The 24,049-nt window shown below is 40.7% G+C and overlaps 2 protein-coding genes across 2 annotated transcripts in view; both read right to left on the reverse strand.

Moving 5' to 3' along the window:
• Positions 1-14,617, reverse strand: part of smc3 (structural maintenance of chromosomes 3) — a 25,563-nt gene extending 10,946 nt beyond the window's left edge. The window contains exons 1-21 of the mRNA XM_023424554.2: positions 14,436-14,617; positions 13,668-13,743; positions 13,488-13,526; positions 13,319-13,386; positions 12,965-13,036; positions 12,053-12,132; positions 11,874-11,952; positions 11,474-11,591; positions 10,933-11,108; positions 10,459-10,539; positions 9,656-9,820; positions 7,981-8,102; positions 7,361-7,574; positions 6,828-6,931; positions 5,713-5,812; positions 4,347-4,507; positions 3,620-3,761; positions 3,155-3,305; positions 2,433-2,585; positions 282-433; positions 7-165 (exon numbers count right to left, since the gene is read on the reverse strand). Of these exons, the coding sequence (XP_023280322.1) occupies positions 7-165; positions 282-433; positions 2,433-2,585; positions 3,155-3,305; positions 3,620-3,761; positions 4,347-4,507; positions 5,713-5,812; positions 6,828-6,931; positions 7,361-7,574; positions 7,981-8,102; positions 9,656-9,820; positions 10,459-10,539; positions 10,933-11,108; positions 11,474-11,591; positions 11,874-11,952; positions 12,053-12,132; positions 12,965-13,036; positions 13,319-13,386; positions 13,488-13,526; positions 13,668-13,743; positions 14,436-14,450 (2,427 nt within the window). The 5' untranslated portion in view covers positions 14,451-14,617. The remainder of the gene's footprint in view (positions 1-6; positions 166-281; positions 434-2,432; positions 2,586-3,154; positions 3,306-3,619; positions 3,762-4,346; positions 4,508-5,712; positions 5,813-6,827; positions 6,932-7,360; positions 7,575-7,980; positions 8,103-9,655; positions 9,821-10,458; positions 10,540-10,932; positions 11,109-11,473; positions 11,592-11,873; positions 11,953-12,052; positions 12,133-12,964; positions 13,037-13,318; positions 13,387-13,487; positions 13,527-13,667; positions 13,744-14,435) is intronic.
• Positions 14,618-15,369: 752 nt separating this feature from the next.
• Positions 15,370-21,012, reverse strand: dusp5 (dual specificity phosphatase 5). The gene is made up of 4 exons (XM_023424559.2): positions 20,531-21,012; positions 19,427-19,566; positions 18,525-18,744; positions 15,370-16,167 (listed from the first exon to the last, which is right to left on the reverse strand). The coding sequence occupies exons 1-4, from the start codon at positions 20,892-20,894 to the stop codon at positions 15,761-15,763; spliced, it is 1,131 nt and encodes a 376-aa protein (XP_023280327.1). The 5' UTR covers positions 20,895-21,012; the 3' UTR covers positions 15,370-15,760.
• Between the last annotated feature and the right edge of the window lie 3,037 nt (positions 21,013-24,049).

Genomic DNA, 24,049 nt, shown 5'->3' on the forward strand with positions numbered 1-24,049 from the left:
TCTGACCTGCTGGAGCTGACGGATCTCATCATTGAGGTCATCGACACGCCTCTGGTCCTCCAGGCTGAGTTGAGAAAGCAGATCTGTACCCAGCTCGGCCTTCAGTGACTCCCTGGTGGACTCCATGGCATGGAGACTGGCCTCCAGACTTTGGAGACTGCGTTGCTGAAGAGGAAAGAGACGTAGAAAGGAAAAAATGTTCAGTTCAGTCAGGTCATAACGACTATGACCCGAGGGCTTCTATATAAGTTGAAATTGTGACAACAACAGTGTGTGATCACCTTGGGCATGAACGTCTTCTCTGACTGCTGCCTCTTCTCCTTCAGCATCTTCATCTCTGACAGAATACTGTCTCTGGATGCCTTAAACTTCCTCTGTTGTGTTTCAATCTGCTGCATCTGGTTCATCAGTTGGTCGATCTCATTGTTGATGCGTGGAGGCAGCCGTTAAGGAAATATAATGCCAGTGTTGGATGAACATTTACATTTTTTCTCAGTAATCATTCAACTAAGACAATTTTCAAGTCAGACTTCGTCATCTCATACTTTCAGTTTTCCTTAGTTATTGTGACATGTGTCGACAGGGTACAGCTGACCATATTACCTCTATTGTTCTGCCCAACAGTTTGAGTGCACAATGCATTTACCTTATTCAAGACTCGGATGGTTAAAGTTGTGCATACAGTTATTCTCCTCAGAAGTGAGGCGGACAAAAAAGCATTGTGCTCAAATGGACAAAAAAAACCCAGAAAGGAATAGAGACCATTTCATTCAAGCTCACAAACAAATAAAGTCATTGAACGGTTTGTAGACTTTTTAGTGCAACCCAGAGAGTTTCAATAATGTGATTGGGCCTCCAAAGGAAGACTGTGTCATCAGTGACATCCAGGAACCGGAGTCAGGAGGGCTGCACATACTCACCATTAAGCTAATTTAACAGACAGGCTTATTGATGTTCCAGGACTGCAACACACCTCTGGTCCTTTGAGGTTTCATGGTACTCAATTAAACACTGAGGCCAATCAATCTGCTGATTTAAAAGGGCTACTGGTAGTCAGAGGACTGGCCTGTCTGTTGCCCTGGGCAGGTGGAGAAATTAGATGGTTCAAGTCCCATCTAATATATCTAATTTTCTTGAATGGGACCAGCTGAAATCAGGTCACTACCTGACCAAATTTTTTAAAAGAGAAACCTGCATTAAACTCAGCGAACACTTCAATTCTTATGAATAAAATATAAATTGGGTAAATTTCACATGATCAAGTCAATAATAGATGAAGCAGTCAGATTCCAAGTTCACTGCCTGACCTCAATACTTCCACTGATGGGAAAATGAAGATGGCGACTTAAAATAGAAGGGATAGGTGAGGTACACCAGCATAATCTCATGCTTATCGACAGGGCAGAGGTGGAGAGTGAACAAAAGGCTTTTAAATAATTGATCTGCTCGCTGACTCACTGCTGCAGGAGTGAAGGACAAGCACCATGTCATCAGCTCAGTCATCCCTTTCCCCTGCCTATTCACACATATACGTAATCGCCAGGTGTACACATTAACCTGTATACTCACAACTGGCTGCGAGTGAGAAGCTACACACAATCACACAGGTGCGCAAACACACAGATAATCATACCTGGGCGGAAGTGACTATATCCATAAACATGCCGTACAGGCAAACACAAATCCTCTCTGATCCGCCTGTTTTGTCTTCATGGGCTGTCCAGCACTGAGTCATGGCTCTGGCTGATATGACCTAACATACACTAATCTTTCTTGACCTGCTTAGACCCTCTCTTGCATCCGAGTCAGCCTGCTGCTGGCTTAGAGGGAGCTCCATAACCCAGATGGACTTAATCCGCATTTAAAGTACAGGCTCAGTTGTATGACATATACTCACTGTGAGTGATGAGGGCAGCACTTAACAACACAAGCTTCTTTTAACTTTTTTCTGGAGTTCCTAAATATTACAAAGGTTCCTAGATAGTGAAAAGGTCATATACTTCTACTTGTAAACCTCATGGGATCAACACTGATGTAATAACTGTTTGGTATTCATACATGACTCAGCCCATTCTGCTATTATCAATATATGTCAATGAGGGAAAAAAATCTGTCTTTCTGATGAAGTGAAAGACAGATGGTGAAGCTATTAAAGAAACTGTATGACTCACTTTTAAATAAACACCTTGTGCGAGACTCAGCCAACAGAAAGATCTAGAGTGAAATATCCAGATATGTTATTTCCAGTAAGACTGCAAAGATATCTGCAGCACCCTTTAAAGCTGCAATACAAATTTTACAATGAAAATTATTTTGCTTGTGCTCCAGTTTCCCAGCGGAGAGCACATGGAGCCAACATTTCCCCTGAGGGCATCAGTGATGTAACATTATCTTGATGAACAGACCCATTACAGGCTTATTAAAAAGGATATGTTCAATGTTCCTGCGCAGGTTCTCATTGAGCTTGGCTTCTAGCTCGCCCAACTCCTCCTCAGCCTTCCTCATGTCTTTCTGCAGCTCCAGGCGAGACTTTCTGGTATCATAGTAGCCTCCTGTCAATGCTCCACGGTGGCTCACCTGGTCACCTAGGAGGTTACAACACAGTATACTGTATGTAAGAGATATGTTAAAGGCTACAGCAGTACTAGCATCAGGTATACTATTGACTGCTTTAGTATGTTATCAGGAGACACTGCCAAGCCTCTGAACATCTGCAAAGGGGCAGACAGTCTAACATGTAGTATGAATCAGACAGGGTGAATAGTCCAAACGATCATGCATTTTTCACAGCCTGCATTTTGCATGGGCCCTCTGGAAAAGAGGTTTTACACAGCTGAATTGATCATTACACAGTTCAAATTCAAGTATTCCTACTTACTACATACCTCAAATATTACATAAACACAAAAAGCCACAATAAAAATTGTTGATGTAGTCAATATAAAACGTACATGGGCACACAACAGTGGCAAAATTATGGGGTAAACTCGTACCAAGCTGTTTAACAACCGATGGCTCAGATGTTAATACCTACCAACAGATATATTCTCATGCATATTTATTTTTATTTTTGTTTTTTGTGAGAGCTGCCACCTTCCCTTTATGTTCATGTTGTAGTGATGTATGCTGTACAGTCACAGGCTTCTCAGCTTACCCTCCAGAGTTATACAGTCCATGGTAAAAGCTCTGGCCAGCTGGGTGGAGACCTCCATGCTGCGACAAATCAGGGTCTTCCCAAACACGTGCTTGAAAGCCTTGTCAAAGTTGGGGCTGTAGCGCAGTTTGCTGATCATGGGAATGGCGTCCTTTAGGGACAAAGACAAGCTGGTATCAACACGGTGGCAAATACTACACACAGCATCATAAAACAAACACTGTCCATAGAATGGTTAACAGTAGAATATATGTTTAATGTGATTGGGAAAATCAACTGAGCAGATCAAGCCTTATGTCCCACAGGGGACAAAGACACCTCAGGTTGGCTGAATTGGCACGTTTGTTTTAAAATAAACAAATACATTTTATGCTAATTGTTCCAAAGTTAGTTAAACCAATTTGCTCCTAGGGCCTAAATTTACTACCTGCAAAATACCAGATGCAATTTATGCGTGTCCCTTACATTGGTCTCTGGATATGCAGTGTCCCTGACATCCAGCTTGCTCAAGGGCAGGAATGTAACTTCTCCAGGTAGGTTCATTTTGTTAAACTCCATCAGTATTTTGGTGCTGACTTCATCAGTCTCCACAATGTGGTAGAACAGTCTGGGAAACACGAGAGAAGGTAGGTGGACACAGTAACAAGGAAAAAGAGAAAAATAAAAACATATGAGTGGATAGTTACTTTCACTACAAACCAAGGCTGCACCATAAGGAAACACTGATAAATATCTGTACATCCTGAAATGTGCAAAATATTCACAACATCTGCTTTCATAACGAGCAAACATGAAGCTGTGACTGCTTTTTGATTTTCTGCTATCTGTTGTGACTATGTTCAGTAGCTCGTTGGTAGTAATAATAATAATAATAAATAAATTAATATTAAACAAATGTAATAATTTGAAATAAAAATAATTGTGCAGAAAGAGAACAACTCAACACTATATAGCATTTCAAACACTGAATATGTAATCAATCTATTGGCTGCCAGCACTGCAATACCCTGCTCCTTATATCTACAGGACACATTTGTACCAGCATGTGGGTATTGGGGTCACTGTTTTAATATCACACTACATGTGTTTTGTTGCAAAGTTTTTTATATACATCACAAATGTTTGGCAGTGACATTTTTACTGAAAACATCATCAAGAGCTGGCAGAGAAAATGTAAAAAAGCAGTCCTCACCTGGTCCCAGCAGTCACCTCCACACAGGTATAAAAAGCAGGTTCACATTCAAAGTTATTCATGACGATGCCGTGGTAACCATTAATGACATGCTGGTTGATCCCTTTCCGACGGAAATGCTCAAGGACTTTGTTGATGCTATCAATGCCATTCAGAATGGCCTGGAGGACCACAAGAAAAAGAGATTATTATTATTACTATAGTCTCAATTATAAAACAAACAAACAAAAAGAACAGAATATGACCACAAAATTTATCATAACTTCTCTATTTAAATACATTTTCTAAGCAGTCAAACAAAATTGTATGACTATCATTGTAACATTTTTTGAATCAAATTGCAACCACAACTAAATTCTTTGATAAAAATATCAGTACACGGCATTTTTCTAAATCTAGCAAAAGGAGCTTCACTGACATACTCTTACTACTAAGCATTATAACATGTATTAAAAAAGCAGCCATGACCTTTTTTAAAATAGAAGATTTCTAAACAGATTAAATCCTGTGCTGTAAAGAATTGGTGAAACTTGCAAAACTGCATGCTGAGGAAGATCCCAAAGGAAAATGCCTTTCTACATGCTGCCTCCACATTTACGGTAGCTCATAGTGTGAGGTACACGGACAAAAACAGAAAAAAAATGTGCAATACTGTGCAACATTATGATCTGTACTGTAGAAAAGATAGTCTCATAATCAAAACCTGGAGATTGGATGAGTCAGCCAGAACCGATGAAAGAAAAATGAATGCAGGGCATTTGTTCATGAAGCCATAAACAGCCTCCTTTCATGTCAGCAGACATTATTGAGAAGTGATATTTGATTGATGTATCTACCCAGAAGAAACGACTGGCAGATACTGGATGAGGCAGAGAGAGTGAGTCATATGTAAATTTAGCTAGCTATGATAAGGCGCCAGTAGGGAGGCAGATCCAGGCTAACCTGACAACTGTCTGAGTCACAAAGTGAGCCCTTTGCAGTATTCAGGTGGGCTCATTTGGAGAGAGGAACTTTTTCAGTTGGGTTTTAATTTATCGTCACTTTCCCATTTTCTCTCTCACAGCACTTCATCAATTAAATTAATGTGTGACGGTTTAATGCATGTGTCGCATGGCAGCTCTACCTCTGGCTTACAAGTGTCATCCTCAGATAAAGGGAGGGAGTGTAAGTAAGTGTGCTTACAAGCAAAGTGATCCGTACGGTACCATACATTTTTTATAAATTTAAATCCTCTGGAAAGTAATTTCGTTTTCTGTGCTTACACACATACACACGTCTTTCACTTGTGTTCAGACGGAAGCATCAGGTATCATGTAGTTGAGTTATGCAAGTCAGTAATTACGCAGTCATGCACAGAGATACGGACCTTGCCGGTGGCCGCTCGAAGGAGCTGCTGTTTCTTCTCCAGGTCCTCTCGTTTGGCTGCCAGGGCCTGCTGCTCTGCGTTCTCCTCGCGCCACAGGTAGCTGGACAGACACAGACAGCCACACTGTTACACTTATGTCACCAGGAACACCAAAACCCAACTACAGCCATGATACTAACAGGAACAGGAATCAGTCAGTAAGGAAAAACACAATAAAGCCTAGGGCACTGTGATGACACGATTGTGTTCTCTAAGAACCTTTTCACACAAAAGAGAAATCTTAAAAAGGATTTTTTATTTGTTGTTATTTGCTGTGTGGTTTGCATGTTGTGCTCCTTCTATTAAAGCTGTCATTATGCTGCCTTTTCACCCACTAGACTAAAACAATGGATTATAATGAACTAGACGGGGCATGATGGATTCAATAGACAAACAGAAACATATTCATGAATTTTGTTTTAATTTAGCTATGATAATTGTCTGTTATTCAACTGAATGGAATTCAGTTCTCAAAAAGGACAAACACACTTTTTATACTTAAAACAAAAAATTTAATTATTTTATAAGATAATATGCATTTTACCCTGAGTGTGTTATTTCAATTAATAGATGGAGACTTGACTGGAAATGCTCAATTTGTTGTGTTTCAAGAAGCAGGGCAGAATCTGTCCTGACTATATTTTCACTACTGACACACTACGCAATTCATCCACCGCAGAAGACCTTTTAGTAGCAAGGAAGTGTCTGGCAACAGTGGCCCGGGGCATCATCCTCTGTTATATAAACCTCATTGTTTAAGTGAACAGGGAAGGCCTGGTGACATTCACTGCAGACAATACTCTGATATGTAACTAAAGGTTGCCAACCGGAAACAGCACATCAGCTTAAAGGAAGGGTGAGCAACTCAACCTTTCAGCTCAATGTAAGATATAGGCACGACGCCTGTAAAGATTCATCTACATCATGTGCCACTATACTTTGTGACACTAGACAATAAAAATAAAAAGCATGAGCACAAGCCAGGGCTGAACTTTAAACTGAATTAATTAAAGGTGTGACGTCAAAGAGAGGGAAAGAAAGAGGAAAGAGGCTAAAAGTAGATAAAAGGTTCTTACTTTCTTTCGCTCTGCAGCTCGTCTTTCCTGTTCTTCACTTCATAATACTTTTTGTCCAGCTCCTCAACACGGGTCTTGACCTCATTTAGATCTTGATCGAGTTTCTAAAAAGACAAGTTTAAAGTGGATCAGATACACTCTCTCTGTCAGGAGGTTAGGTTAAAACTATATAGACCATGAAAAAAAAAAGACAAATATAAAAAAAACAAAATAAAAAAACAATATCAGTTTTTACTGTGAATATTCCAGCTACAGACACAAGATTAAAAACCACAACAGCAACCAGATGTAATTTTGAGGAAATAGTGAACAGGTTGGCAATTTTTAGTAGTAACAGAAGTGTTTTCATGAATTTAGCAGAAATTATAGTCCACACCTTCAACCACTGCTACTAAAGATATTGTTACCACCTAAAATTTAACTCCCTCTGAAACTGATCTGGGAAATGGGTCTGAATCCAAATTTTTCATCAAACTACAATTCTTCCTCATGGAAACCTGGAAAAGTTTTTGAACAGTTTTGAATTGTCTTACATTGTACTGCTCAAGGTTCTTCTCCTTATTCGTCTCTGTGTCCTCCAGGTCTTTGTGGATGGCTGCGATTTGCCTCTTTTTATCATTGATGGCCTGGTCCAGAGATTTCAACTCCTTCTTAATCCACTTGTCCCTCTCTTCCTTGGAGGTGAACTGGCTGCCACGGCCCTGCTTGGCATACAGGTCAGTCCTCTCCTGAGTAGCCTGGGCCAGTCTGGGAGGCAATGGGACCACAGAAAGTGTGAAGGTTTCACACATGAAGACACATCAGTAGTGAGTCATTTTAATTCTATTTATTTCCCCAACAAATGTAGATGTGTAGACTGTGATCATTTACAGCCACACAGTGTCTGCTGAATATTCTTTCCTTCTTGTCATGTGACACATAAGCAGCAGAGTTTTGAGAGGAAGTCCATTTGTGATCTAAATGTATGTTAAGAAAAAACTGAACACAAAGTTATTTTAGAATTACGTCCTGCAATTATATCTCATGTGCATCCATCTCTTGGTCTCCTGCTATCAAAAGGTATTCAAAATGTGATGCTTGACTCGAGTTGAATCTAGTTATGCCTAGTCACCAGCTGCTCAAGGGACTGTAGCTGAGGATGAGTCATCCCTACCTGGAGATACCCCGCTCCTCTTTTTCCTTCACCATATTGAATTTGGGCTCAGTCTCCTGCAGCTCTTTTTGCTTCTCCTCGATTTTCTCCAGCAGCTTCTGACGCTCCTTCAGCAGGCGTTTCTGGAGGAGCAAGAACATGACATTTTATGACAAATGTAGAAGTGAAGAAGAAGTGACACAGTGAAGAAGAGGAGAAAAAAATTAAACGAATACATTTTTGAGAGTGAAAAGTTGATTAAACAAAGTAGTTTATATTAAAATAGAAGATACTGAGACGAATGTGCTAAAAAGACATTTACAAAACAAACTATACGACGAAGTCTCCTCATCACCTCAGTGCAGTAGTAGCTATTTTTAGAATTTTTTCCACATGTATTTTCTAATGCACCTTATATCACTTCACTGTCACATTTCTGTCACAATTTGTGTTGTATTTCAAACACTCAAACACACACACCTCAACTGGTTGTGAATTCAAGGAACAAGCACCGAAGTAGTAGTAAGAAAACTTTCACCACGTCACCCATTCTGAAAAATTCATGCTCTTCACTTTCACCTAGATCACTTGTACAGTAGACATGCCTACTGACTACTGCTTTCGAGATTTCTGTGTGGGTGACTGTCATCCCACAGGTATGAAAAATCTCTACTTCCCTCCTGCATGTCAAAGCCAACTCAAACCTGATAAAACTGGGACCATCAGCAGCTAGTGACGCAGTTCTGCTTCCCTTGCTTTTCATTTTGCTCCAATAACTTTTGGCTGATGCCAAGCCAGCCGTAGCCAGGTGGGCTTAATCCAACCAGCAGCCAGCATGCTGCCTGGGACTCATCACGGTTCACACAGAGACTGAGCCAATATAGCCGTTATTTATGATTATCATCTTCAGACTTACACGTGCACACAAACACACACTGAACACGAGGCCATACGGAGAGTGATCCGTGCCAGCTCTGTACACATATCCTTGTGCCAGTTATGATGTATAGTGAAGCTGATGGCAAAGAGTCTGATATGCAGGCTGGTGCTTCCTCTGTTTTGATTCTGCTGAAAGATTCAGCACGAACAGTGTGAACTCTATACATAAGGGCAAACTTCTTGTTTTTGAGAGGGCTAAGACTAAACTTAACTATTTGTGCTTTCTGATTTGTTAATATATTTCAGAAGCTGATTATCAACAGGAAATCAGTCAGTGATAATTTCGTAAATTAATAATTTACCAAGTAGAAATAAACATCTGCTACAGTTTTCAAAAAAACAGTCGGGTTCTTCCTTGTCATTCTCTGATTCATAGTTAAACAAATACAACAGGATGTTTTCTACCTTGGTCAGAGTAATTAAACAACTTTAAAATTTTACTTTGGGCTCTAGTAATCCAACTTCTCTTTTTATAAACATTTTAAAGACTGCATAGTTAACTGATTAATCGAAAATTAATTGAATTGATGTGTGAGGGCTATAAAAGGTCACTATTCCAGCCAAGTGACGAAAGTGAAGAAACACTGGACACAAACTCCTCTTTCCAATTTGTAACATGGTTGAGTGGAGTAGATGAAAAGAGAAAAAGACTACCATCACTCTCTACACAGAGTGATGATGCAGGGAAAGGGGGAGGGAGAGTGTTGTTGGTGCAGCATCACGTGTGCAAAGTGACGCAGATGGGAGGCTTCCGTACCCTCTGTTCGCTGTTGCCTGCCAGCTCGTCCTGCAGGTCCTTGGCCTTCAGCTCGAGCTTGGTCCTCTGCTTGATCTGCTCCTGGCGCTCGGCCGACAGCTGCTCTCTCTCCTCCTTCATGGCAGAGATCTTGGACTTCAGCTCCCGCACAACGCGCTCCGTCTCCTACAAAATAGGAGCCAACATAAAAAAACACGCCGTGAGATTTAATTCAAGGGAGTATAAATAAATACAACAACTTACTTCTTCGGTGATGAAATGCCTGTCCATTTATTTACCAAGGACATAGACTGTCAGGAGAGTAGGATACATTCTCTACAAATATGTTCATATTCATTCATTTATATTTTGTTTTATGCACAATCATTAAATGTATAGACTGAGGTAACCTGCTCACTACAAAACAAACGTAACAAAGACCATGATGACATTAGACAGAAAAACAAAAATTCAAAAGTAGTATCCTCTCTTTGCACGTCACTCATGTCAGTGGTTTTTGACTGATATGGCTGTGTGAAAACTCAGTGTTATCATTTATTATCTCTCCACAAACTTTGTTTATATGATGTTTACTTTTACCAAAATCCATCACAGTATTAGATAGTGGCAATGTTTTAAAATGTATACAATTCTGTATTGAGAAATAGGACTGGTTCAATCTCAGGAGGAGAAATATGACATTCAACAATGTCATTTTAAATATTTCACTAAATATTGAACTGTGATGATTATGACCATGTTTATTTTCATCCATCCCCTAATCCCAGACATGGATATAATTGCTTTGTAGTAGAATTGTTTACCTCTACTTTGTCTCTCGCATCTTGCTGAGCATCACGCAGCTGCCTGGATTTGTCTCCACAGGTCTCTCTCTTGCTTGACAACTGCAAAAAAAACAAACAGAATACTAAACAGAAAGCCTTGGTATGGTAAACTAGTTATACCAGAAAACAAACCTAAGTTTTCGGTGCACTAGCCACAGTTACTGGTAGATTCTTAATTCATTCATTCATAAATAAATAAATCAGTGAAGTTTATTCATTATTCTACCAATTACTGAAAATAGGACTGCCTGATAGATGAAGTAAGAGGACAAACAGCAGTCATATCTAAATTCCATCAAACATAATTCTGTACTACACTTGGGATATTGTCATATTTTGATTGACTGCTAGTACTGATTCCTCAGCAACAAAGAGACGGTAATCACAAAGTCTAACACCTTCAGTTTTTTCCTGTGTATGTGCAGTATAGGTTTTTGTCCTTGACTTCATTACCTCGTCCAATTTGGCACGGGTTTCGTTCAGCTCCTGGTTGTAGATAGTGTACTCCAGGGCTCTTCTCATCTTGTCCCACTTTTGGTACTGAGCTAGCTCCTCCTTCTCATCCTCCAGGGTGTGCAGACGCTCCTCAATGTACTTCAGCAGCTCATTGATCTTCTCTCGCTTCCCCTCTGGGGAACACACATGCACCAGGTTGTTTTTAAAGGTGCAAACCACGACTAATGATGATGCTCACATCATACACATATTCAGCAATACAAAATGACCCATGAAATAATAAGGTAAGGATTGCTGTTAAGTTACATTATATATATTTTTTAACTTAAAATGTAACCTCTAAATAAATATCACATTTTTTGTTCATTCAACATGCAGTGTGCACAGTTTGCATCAAACTTAGTTTGCCTCAGGCTAATACTTTGGCAACCAAATACTGCAAACATGAAAAGAGCATGACAAAAAAAGTTTCAATTGGGAAATGTTAAAAAAAAAATTAATTGTTTTTTAAGTAACAATGATGTTAAAAAGCTGTTACCTGTCTCCTTCATGAGAGAAATACTCTCCTCCTTGCGCTCATCATACACCCGTGTCCCTGCCACCTCTCGCAGCAGCTTCAGACGTTGGGAGTCAGGTGCTGTGGCCATTTGGTTGATCTGAATGAAACATTGAAATAAAGTATTGGAAGGAATTCCCTGCTGTTTGGTGTATCGCTGCGATGATCTTGCTAAGAAAATTGTACATTACATTTAGCAGATGCCAATTTTGATTTCACAAATCTTTCAAACTGCTAATACTGCAAGTTTATGATCATAACATGGCAAGCTAAGACATTAGCACCGTTTTTACAGCCACGCTCGCACACTGTAATGCATTACACGGCACTGAAAAACAAACTCTTATGTGTTGTGTGAGCTTGCCACCCACTCCTTTCTCACCTTTCCCTGCTTGACAATGTAGTAGGGGTTACTGCGGGAGAAGCCGGCACTCTCCAGAAGGTTCATGACATCATTCTTACTGCAACAATAACAACGCCATCAAAAAAAAGAGAAAATCACAGAGTTGTCATTTCCTGTGATTACAGGGACACAGACAGTCACCCTACAGCAATACTTACGTCACCATCTTCTTGTCTAAGAAATACTGGTCCTTCTTAGCGCCAATGACACGGCGAAGGGAGACTTCCTCTTTGTCAATCTGGAGGAAGAGACATTTATTGCAGGTTAAATGGTAGAGAGGAGAATCACACAGCAGCAGAATTGGCTGTGAATTGGCTCAGAATTGGTTATGCCACAATATTACCAGGCTATAAGATGACAGTTTAATGCCCAGCCAAAACCAATTTTTGGATTTCTAGAGTGGTTCTTACACCCTGTCTTCATCGCCATAATAAGCACTGTGTGTACTAGAGTGTATATTACAAGAAGTGTACCTACAATCAGTGGTCATAACTAGGAATAAGGAACAGAAAAAACATAACATAGTGATAATATACTACCTTCACTAGTATTCTGCACTGAGGATATTGAATCAAGCTGTTTTGAAGGTGATGCCTATATCTGGTATTTTGCCACCTGCATGGATTGTATTGATGTCCACTTTTAAGTCTTGGTACAAATACAGGTGTAAAATATGCTAGGTTGCCTATCTTTTTTTTTTCTTTTTTTTTTCCTGTCGCTTATTTGGTAGGTAAATGTTAAAATATTATACTGTTTTATTTTGTTGTTAATTTGTTGTGTGTTGTACACAAATGTGCTAATTCTACTATCAGCCAAACATCAGCAGCAAAAATTTAAAATGGACATACAAATATGCACATTTAAGCTTATAGGTCTAGATGGCATGCAAATATACCAGTGCACCTCTCTTATAATGGCTTCAGCAATCTAAACAAACAAACATTTGTGACATACACCTGGAGAAGACAGGGTGTTTTATGAGAGGCTTACGGAACAATATCAAGTTGGAAAGAATCAGCGTGTCAGCAATTACAGTAATAGGATCAATATGAAATGTTTGCCATTCCTACCGGCAGCCGGTTGTCAGAGTTGTCAAATATAATCTCCACAAAAGCCGAAATGACGCGAGGACCAGTTCCCTCCTACAGTGACATGGAAGTAAAACACAATAATGACATGTTTATATGAAAAGCTTCATGTTAAAATCTGTTTCCCACTGTGTTTCAATCTTCTATAACACAAACTTCATATTTTAGCAGAAATACAACTAATCTTATTAAGACTTTTCTAATCCACCTGTTTTTAGGAAGTTACACAAGCTTTTGTCAAAGAAAGTGTGACTAACAAAAAACTTTGTTGAAGAACCACTAAACACAAAGCAGCCGCTGGGATCAGTAGTGCATCTGATATTTGCCTCTACTTACGTGGAGCAGGGCCAGGCGCTGTTCAGGTCGCAGGTGGCTGAATTCATCACTGAGCACAAACTGAATGGCTATGAAAACAGAGAGGAGACACAGTTATAGACAACAAACAATAAAATACATATAAAGTAACGATGTTTGACTGCTGTGGTGTAAATTGAGGTTAACATACCATAGAAAAAGTTACTTTTTCCTGACCCATTCCTTCCAACTGTAACAACAAAAAACACAAAATGAGGACATACGTTGACAGTCAAAGTAGTCTGCCTTCTTCTCAGCTACACTCACATTTTATTGAATAACAGTATAATGCAATGTGTGACTAAAAAAGTCGAGGTGACCGCATACTCACCGATGACATTGTGCTTTGGACTAAACGGGTCTACCACAGTTTGGTCCCTGTAACTTCGGAACCCCTGGATGATGACCTGCACAAGAACCCAGAGACCACCGTGAGCACAGAGTCTGTAACACCCTTTTGTATAGGATTGCGTTCACAACATACAATAGATAGACAAGATTGGGTAAAGGCACAAAGTAGCAAGCCAGGGGCTGTACCGGAAAACAGCAATATTACTACCTCTACCCTCCGCTAAGTTCAACATGTGAAACTTCTACGCTAAGCGAAGCAACAAATGTATCATTAGCGGGGCACGGTTTCCGACAGGGCCTTAACTGGCGGCCGCTGTATGGGCTCGTTTTCATTCAGGACGTTAACCGCTGTGCATTTTTGCTAACAAGATAGGCCTTAAACTAGGCGCTCACAGTGCTACCAAGGCACGTATTTACATATGATGAAATCAATTACAATATGGTTTTGTGCCACATTACTGAAAAAACGAGACGTCTGCTAACCCAACGTTAGCCTTGTAGCGTTAGCTTAGCATCTTGAGAAGGGGGACGGGCAATTCAAGATTAATCCGGGTAGCGCTAGCAAGCCAGCTATTTAACTTGCATCCGTCTTTGAGCTGATCCGAACTCTGCAACCCAATTAACGTTAGACTATATGCAAAACATTGTTATCCTGAGCACATTCATTCAGCAGAATGTGGTTAAGCTAGCATAATTAACGTCAGGCCAGTGACAGTAGACAACACGCTCAAGTAGGATGTTAGCTTACCTGTTTGATGTACATGGCTGTCTAAGCGGGGCGTCTCCTTGGCTGAATTTGGAGTTAAACTCCCCTCTCCGTTAAAATGGAGAAGCCGGGAATTTAATAACCCAAAACTCAACAATATATTACAAATTGTTGCATTCAAAATTGGTGAAACACTATGTGGCTAAAGAGAATAACATGGAAAATGGCGGCGGGGGCGGGCTAGAATGGATCGTACCATTATGTGAAAACAGGGCGATAGCGATAAGCATATGTTAAATAATTTATGGTAGTAATATAAAGTAGGCGAAATTTGACCATGGGTCATATCGTTCATATTAATGTGGGGTGTTTGATTCGTGTTGTCTGTGTGTTGTAAGTAAACAACACGTTTGACACGTTTGCTATTTCTTTCCCTCCCTATTTGTACAGTTGGTACAGGCTAACTGTCTATCTAGGCGCCAAAGTCAGAAAATAGTCGAGAGCGTTATCTTAACAGCCCACTGACTGAATTCAAAGAGAAATTAAACTTGTAAATAGACAAGAAACTGTTGTTCATTGATAATTACTAAACAGCATGGCTCATCATTTGCGTTGAAAATATAACGTTTTTCTCTTTCCTATAGGAATTTTCTTTACCTGAGGTTTGGATTTCCAAAAACTAATGCAATATGGAAGTTTTCATGGTTCATAGTTAGCATAAGTTGCGCTGAGTTTCACTTACGTGGCCAACCTGTGCACATGCAGTCTGGCTATAACTATGTATAATTAAGTACATGCAGCTGCTTATCTAAAGCTGCTCATAAAGGCCAATTCAAAGTCACTGTCTCACTGCAGGTGTCACTTTCCCCTGTCTTGCTATTTGTGGGAATAGGTGTGCAATAAATTACGTGGAAAAACTCTGTTTGCAATCATTTCATTTGACTTCTCAGATACAGATCCACCAAAAATGCACCAGTGATTACATGACAGCTTTATTTTTGTGGTGAAAACATTTATTAAACACATATTAACATCCACATTATTGAAAAAAAAAATCAGACAGACAGACTGTAATTTTCAAATAAATTAGGTTTAAATGCATGACTTTATTTGTGTATAGGCAAATAAATCACAATATCAACCTAAGGCATGTATATTGCAGTTTATCACTGTGCTGTGTTGTTCCATCTCTGCAGTTCATTTCACAGGCCTCAAGTCCCATGAGCAGAACACTATTATTTTTTGCCTCTTCTCTGCTTATGTTGCTGATCTCCAGTCTATCTGCTCTGCTGGTTTCAACACCAGGCACACAGAGAGCATTAATTTTTTTTTTTTTCAAGTAAGACTACAAGCAGTCACAGTTCATTTTAAGGCAGTGCAGTTATTGGGCTCAGTTTGAACTGGTGGTGGACCGGGGACTGCAGGTAAGAGGTAGGGAGGGTGATCACGGATGGCTCAAAGTTTTTGGTGTTGAAGGTGGTGGTAAAGTCGTTGGCAAAAAAGGAGGCTGACTCGGGGACGCAGGGTGTGGCTGGTTCAGGTGTGGCAGCATGAGCCGGAGCCATGGAGAGGACCTCTGACTCAAACTGCAGCAGCTGACCCATGAAACTAAAGTTGGGTGAGATGACTGCCCGGCGCTGCTTGATGATGTCAAAGGCTGCATCCAACCGTAGCTGCTGCGTCCGCATGATGTAGGCCATGCAGATGGTAGGTGAGCGTGAGATTCCTGCTTCGCAGTGGACCAGGACTTTTCCCCCTGATTGCTTCACGTGATCTGGAAGGAGAAGAGGACAAACCAGGGTTAATAATCTGGCCTGAGGTGGGGGACACAGCTTTTCTTTCTTTCTGTGATCATCAACAAAATTATTAGAAAGACTCAAACTTGCATCAAATGAATTATTAAAAAAGTTTGTCTGTTTCAAAATATCGGCCATGGTGTTATGTCAGGGTTTATTTTTTGTTTTGTCTGTGTGTGGCTGTAATTGATATTATTAAGGTCAATTTATGTGGTGGAGAGGTTGCAGTGAATCAACAGGGAGTTTTGAACACAGACATTAACAAATGAAAAATCACATTTTAACTGTACAATTATTACCTACTCCCACTCAATAATTAATGTGAACTCTTTTCTGCATGAGCTATGTACCTAGTTTCTTTCCCACGCACAAAAACGGCACCAGGATAACAAATAGGAAAATCACACACAAACTAGTGAGTCTTGTCTGAGTCACAGAGCGCAGCTGTACATGAGACTTTGCTCTGGGGGCGCTGGGTACTGTTGAGGAGTTCACTGTGGCACAGAGATGTGTGTTCTCATTTAGAGCTGCAGCACTCCTACACGCTTAACTGTATGTTCTAATGCCTACACAAGAATCTACTTTCTGTCATCTGTATGAGTGTCACTCATGACACCTTTCAAGATTTTGCCCATTTTTAGAGCTACTGCTTACTCATACATGACTCTTTTTGTGTCTGTGTCGTCTACCTACAGACACTTAGTTCCACAAAGTCACTGCAGACACCTACACATGTTTCGCTCTCTCTCTATTAAATGGAAACACAGAGGGCCACTTCTGTCTGGTCCTAAGAGCCACTGCAGGGGGTAGGGGGTGGTGGGGGGGGGCAATGATTTCTGAAATCTCTGATCCTTGATTAACCACATGAATGAATCATGAACTTCCCATCTGGAGTGGAGGATGCAACAAGAGGGAAGAGGGGTGAAAAAAAAGGAGTGACAGCAGCAGTGGGTGTTTTAAGGATCATCCTTGAGAGATGCGCCCTCATAGGCTGGAAATGTCATAACACGCATCAGCAGCTGTTTTCATCCAGGAGGTCAATAATATTTATTTTCTCCTTCCCAACTGTACATCTGTCAGAGGGGTTGCTGATTGGTGATTGATTTTCGTTTGGTGACCGGCTGCGGCTCGATGAAGATTTGTGTGCAGCACATTTCTAATCACTTGGCATGGTTGATGAATTTTGGAGGCCCTCCCTGAATGTAGGCTAAACCTGCCCCTGGAACAATTTGCTGCCTTATGTAATACACAGGCTTACTCAAAGTCACCCTAAATGTAAGCTGCATCCCCAAACAATGCACAATACCAACAATAGCAGCCACCCAATACAGGTCAGCCAAGCTGCTCGTGGGTGCGCTTTGTCCTTGGTTATGCGTTGCTATAAATAGCCACCAGCACATTGTGTACATCTCTTACTGCTGCTGCTGCTGCTGCTGCTTTTATCCAGCACCTCTCTCCTCCCACACACTCTCTCTTCCTCAGTAGCACACTCACTGTCCTGCTGCCCTCAGGTAAATCAATGATTCCCACCTGTAAGCAACCAACAACTGTGCTTTCTATTTGTGTGTCAGCTAGCTTTTATCCTCCGTCATAAACAACTATGTGTGTGTGTGTGTGTGTGTGTGTGTGTGTGTGTCAGTCAGCCCCCAACCTCCTCCACCCCGCCATTTCTAAACATGGACAGCTCACAGCTCACCCAGTTGTGACACTGACTGGCCACACCCGGCAGAGTAAGCCACTGAGATTAGGCCTAGGAGGCGATGACAGCATGAGAGCGTCTTTTTCAAGTTAAGACAGGAGGGAGGGAGGTCGGAAGGGGAAGGGGGAAGTGAGCAAATCCTGAATGAAAGCAGACAGGCTGGATTTGTTGGTGGTGGGGGAGGGGGGGGGGTGTTTCAAGGAAGGCAGGCGATCAAGTTAAACTGATTACAGCCCTCTATTTGTGAATGGCAGCAGAGGAGAGGCAGCGATAAAGGGGGCTTATTTGAAGACGTATTTCAGAAATAAACACACCTATGTATAGGTGTCTCTCTAACTCGGCTCTGATATTTTTTAGACTCCTTCAGGTGATGTTGCACTATAAATACATACATGATGAGGTTGATGTTATTCCAGGAGAGGACTCCATTTTGGTGGTGGTGTATTTATTTCCCTGTCTAGCTGGTTTGATTGAGTGAACTATTTTAGTATTAAGCCAAGTGAATCAGCGGCTTTATAAGATAATAAAACAGAAATACACCAGCCTGACATGAACCTTTAAATGCACACCCTGTGAACCAGAAAAACAGTGTCCCCAACAAGAGGACAGATACAACGTCCATTCACTTCAACTCACCAATAAACTCTATGGCCTCCTGGAAGTGGGAGCTGATGTCGGCCATGTGGCTGTCCTCCACTGGGATCCACTTGTAGTCGTAGTGGCCCTTGGCCGGCTGCAGGTCCCTGCGTGACACGTTGAGCAAGGCTGTGATGTGAAGGTCGCTGAGATAGTCCTGTCTGGAGGCGTGGTAGGCACTACCGAGGTAGAGGAAAGGCAGGATCTCTACAGGTTTACCCTGAGAGTGAGAAGGGGGGGGTGAAAGGACAAAACAGAGACGTGAGACATGTAGATAAATACTAGAATCTACAACAAAGGACCTCCTAACAAGACATAACATGTGACCCCATAAGCCTCGATGCATCTACTTTAACCCATCCTTAATGCATCTCTGAGAAAATGGACTCACGGTCAAAGCAACAACATCTAACCAACTGCAAGCAGAACATTATGTTCATCTACAGACAAAACATACATGGGCACATGCAGCTGGAGGAATTATGTCAACCATGAAGTGAAATAACACACAACATGTCAACCACAGACACAATAGAGTGTCTGTGAGATGTGAAGCAGACACACACTTTCTGGCCATCAGTAGAGGTTATAGAAGAAAGGTCAGAGATGAAAGAGTGTTTTTCTCTAGATGGGGTCCTGATGTCAGCTGGGCATCACTGAGTGGTCTCTCGTTTTAAAGCCAAATATGAGAAGGCTGGGGAGCAATGAAGGTCAGAGAATATCATATGTATGCTGAGAAAATGTTTTGATGGGCTGATGCCAAATAAGTGTGTCTGATGTCAACAGGGCTTTAATGTGTGTTTTTTTTGAGGGGGGATAAGGTTAAAAATAAAAACTGACTTCCATGTAGCCGCTAGAAGAAAAGGGTGGGAAGTACAGCATTGAAAAGGGTGTTTCCATACCTGATCATAATCTGGTTTGTGGTGAGAAAGCTTCTCGCTGTGGGTGTTGACTTTTTTCTCGGTTTCAGTTCCGCTCTGGTCGATGGTTTTCACCTCAGTGCAAAGTTCAGGGTATTGAGAATGGAAGTTCTCGTATCCTCCTGAGCAAAAGGGGAAAAACCATGAGCACGATACTTACTACTAAATAAGCTTAGAATAATACCACCTGCAACCCCTGACGCATACATACACATCTTGTGAAATGGCAGCGTTTATGAAACAGTCTTAGCAGCGGATTATAACCTTTATAACCTGATTATAAGCGCGTAATTAAGGACCCGCAGTTGAAGGACCGGTAATCCTTTTAGGTCAACATCCTGAGGACTCAGACGGAAATGGATGTGTTTCAACAAATTAACACAACCCCGAGGGATTGATTTCGCTAAAAGAAATAGTTCAGAGGGGAATCTAATTTTCTTTTCTTCTCTTCACGCTTATCAATGAAAGATATTGCACCACCAATTTTCACGCGTTTCTCTCACACTGACTCATCCGCTCCGTTGACGCACACAGGACGTTTATCTCTCCAAGAAGCGAAAGAGAAAAATATACGCTGTTCTCAACACAAGCGAGAAGGATAGCGTAAGAAAAAATACTTGGCTTTACGTAACGGCGTCATTAGGAAAAGTGAAATAAAATAGGCCTAAAACACAATTAGTCCCTAATATAGTCTTAAAACAGCCATAGGCTACAGCTGAAAGAAAGTGGACAATGATTTCTTTACATTTAAGATATGAGCCACAAGCTTGTTAATATTAAAATTAATATAACATATTCAGCTTAACAGGCCTATTCTACCATATAAATGAAAAGACATAGTTTAGAAGCCTGTGAGACAACCGCATATAAAGCCATATAAGACTAAGTCTTATATGGTGAAGTATGATTTGCATCATTTCCCATCATTTCAATAATAAGACACTCATACAAAAAAGGCTTTAACCCCTCGTGGTGTCTTTCATATCAAGCCAGGATAGTATTTTAAAAACAACTACTACGTAAACTGATAAACTATCTTTATTTCCCCTCTCTGAATTAAAGAGTTGGATTTCACAAAGTTCTCACCTTTCAGGAAACAGATGTTTGCTCCGCTCGCTAGATGTGAGAGGGTGTTTATTACTATTTGTGCTACACTGTCCTTCTTCAGTTTTTGCCAGTGGGACGTCCGGTCATCCAGAGCTACGATAGCCGATATGCTCCCCTCCCGAAGCCGAAACAGGGCTCTCTCATCCGGGATGACAAACTGCAGAGGCACCGGTCCTCCTCGAGACCTCCGGACCACCACTGAGTTGAGATTGACATTGACAGAGCCTTTGATATTGGAGTTCATGAATGAGAAATAAGGTCGGCAATCCACAATAAGGCAGCTTCCACTCTCTTTCCTGATGATTTTCCTCAGACGCCGACAGTCTATGCTGGAGATTTTCATTTTGACGCTGAAGAGTTGTTATTATTGCCTAAAGAATTAAACTGGTTTACACCTAAACGGTGGATACGGGCGAGAGAAGAGCCCCGTGCGCGTCTGTGCCTACATTTCCTCCAAGGGGATTCCGGCCGATCAGTTTTATGTGAATGGAACCTCCGGTGCGTGACGTCATGAACCACATATGGACACCGGCGAGGTGTGGATCACAGCAAAAAGCCCGCCCACAACTATGACTGGACTGTGACTCCTCCCCCGGTCCTGGTGAATTAAACACCCTACTACTGCTCCGTGTTTGATTCAGCTATTACTCACAGTGTGTCCTCTCACGGCAGCCACACCTGTTCTTTCATTTTCACTTATCGTTCAGCGACCATTTCAAATAAATAAACCAAAGATCTTCTAGCTAGAAAACACCGAGGCCAGAATGACAAATCTTAAGGAGGCTAATAGAGATACTCTGAATGAAACACTAACCGTAAATCCAAACAGAAAGTGTAACAGGAACATCATAGTGATACCATACAATAAAACAGGGCTTAATTGATTTATAATAGGTTTGGTCTTCAAAATGTGAAAGAAGATAGTGAAAAACGCCCAACACCATTTCCCAGACCCTGTGATCACATCTTCCAATGTGTTGAGTTTTGTGAAAAACAGTCCAAGTGACACAAAATAGCCTAGAGAAAAGTTAAAAATCCTCACAAATAGCCAAGTGGCGAGTGTTCAGCTTTTTTTCTTTTTTTTATTTGCGTAGGAAATTACTTGAATGATCAATTGACTATCAGAGTATAGCTGCTCATTATTTTTCTTTAAATCAGCTAATTAATTAATTAACTAATCCTTACTGTATAGGCTATACATAACCATTATTGTGTACCACACAGACAAACACACTATACATTGACGCACAAACACAGAAAAACAGAAAAACAGAAAAATAGAAAAAGTTACAGAAAAAGTATTGGAGTTATAGGAAATTAATAACATATAGAGTCCCCATGACACACTGTAGGTCTTCCAATAATTAACATTTACAGTGATAGAATATCAAATGAAAAACGCCATAAAAGATCATATGCTCACACTATAAATACACCATGAATACCACACCCTCTGTACTGTAAATCCCTAAAGGTGATTCTTTTGTTGAGGCCACTTATTAATTATCTTCCATGTACTCATTGATATGGGGGATTTCAATAAGAGCTCAGTAGCTGGATGACAGGGAGCTGACAAAAGCAACCTCTAACTTCCGATTAGTCCCATGTATAGCCCAGGGAACCTGCCTTATATCCCTCAGCAAGTAAGCCTAATCCCCCAGATGAATTAACAGGTTTAAACGTCACACTCCCTGCACTCACATGACAGGCAATCGATCCTAACACAAAGCTCGGGGCTGTGTTTGGACCTTGTTTGCATGCGTTTGTGTTTTTACTATGTAACCACTGACTGTAGTCTGTAATCAAACTGAAACCATTCTGAATGTCAACCATTCTGTACACAGCAGCTGTTATTTATTTCATAGATTTTCAACCAAAACGCACATATGTATTGAAATCTTAAACACAGACATAAAACAGACAGGGATAAATTCACTTACTGTAATTGAATAACCATCAAAACAGAATATACACAATAGCAAAATAAAATAAATGTTATTTTAAAAAACACCACACTGACACTTTTCCAAGAATGAGCACGAAAGTCCATTGATATGCAGAGAGTATGTCGCTCTCTCATAAACAGCTGAATGTGCCATTGTTTAGAACATTTTTACTTATTGCCCATTTCCTTGTAAATATATATATATATAGCCGGAGCACAACACAATGTTACAATGTTTGACAATGGAAGAACAAGGAATTGGACGGGGTCAACAGCCAGAGAGAAGAAGAAGAGGAAGAGGAGTGAGGCTGCGTGTCGGAGGAGTTGGGAGGCAAAACAGAGGAAGAGGCAGAAGAGGCCTTTCTGCATCACAATGACATGGTCTGTCAACAAATGTCAACAAAAGCGTAAATGTGAATCTTGTCCAATCTCTTGCAATCAATACACTAAGGTGTAACTTACAATTCTCACAACAGTACTGTAAATGTTTTTTGACTAATTTCAATCAAGAGAACGTGAATAAAGTTCAAGAAAAAAATTCTGTGTGAAAATGTACGTGGGATCCTGCGTCAGTGTGAAGCCTTCTGCACAAAGCTTTGGTAAATAAGGCCCCAGGTGTCCTCCTCTGTTAGCTGATCCACACCTGCTGCAGGTGAGTCAAGTTCAATGTCTGAGAGTCGATCAGCGCTAAAGTTGTTCTAGTGAGGAAGGATGCCGATTTTCAACCTGGAGGTGTGGCATCGAGCCTGTCCTGAGGTACATCACACTGGTTATTTCGTTTTTAAAGTTATGATAATTTGTTACAAGAATATTTTCAGTAATATTTAAGCAGATTACCAGGAATATTATCATTTAACGTATATAGTTTGTGCAGAATAGTGTGTCTTTAGTTGTAGCTGGGGTGGGGGGGCTGAAGGGGGTATTTGCCTAGGGCACCATAGAAGCTTGAACCGCCACTGGCTGTGGTGTACGACTAAAGGAAATGGACAGAATGGACAGACAGACGCAGTGACAGCTTCAGTAACAGACAGACAGACGGACAGACAAACAGACAGACAGACAGACAGACAGACAGACAGACAGACAGACAGACAGACAGACAGCAAACATAAAAGAAATATAACACACTAACAAACAAAACAACAGAGAGTCCTCTCGGTCATGACAGTCTCATTCAGCAGTGGAGAGAGGACTCTGCATGGGGCGTTGTACCTGGCCACCGGTCAGTCTGTGAAAAAAAAAAAAATAGAAGCAGTTGAATGGATAGATGGATGAGTGGTGAATGGCAGAATGATAGATAGATAGATAGATAGATAGATAGATAGATAGATAGATAGATAGATAGATAGATAGATAGATAGATAGGTAGATAGATAGATAGATAGATAGGTAGATAGATAGATAGATAGATAGATAGATAGATAGGTAGATAGATAGATAGATAGATAGATAGATAGATAGATAGATAGATAGATAGATAGATAGATAGATAGATAGATAGATAGATAGATAGATAGATAGATAGATAGATAGGTAGGTAGATAGGTAGATGG

Source organism: Seriola lalandi, unplaced genomic scaffold (genome assembly GCF_002814215.2).
Source record: "Seriola lalandi dorsalis isolate HSWRI2012SDOR001 ecotype SW California unplaced genomic scaffold, Sedor1 jcf7180002054742, whole genome shotgun sequence".
Lineage (NCBI taxonomy): Eukaryota > Metazoa > Chordata > Actinopteri > Carangiformes > Carangidae > Seriola > Seriola lalandi.

Bases quoted from the DNA above. Each gene is read 5' to 3' on its own strand.
- dusp5 (XM_023424559.2), bottom strand. From the start codon at position 20,894: ATGAAAATCTCCAGCATAGACTGTCGGCGTCTGAGGAAAATCATCAGG. The intron at 19,567-20,530 runs GTGAGAACTTTG...CCTTTTGCTCAG, and splicing joins AAACATCTGTTTCCTGAAAG to GAGGATACGAGAACTTCCAT. The intron at 16,168-18,524 runs GTGAGTTGAAGT...TTCTCCTTCCAG, and splicing joins GGAGGCCATAGAGTTTATTG to ATCACGTGAAGCAATCAGGG.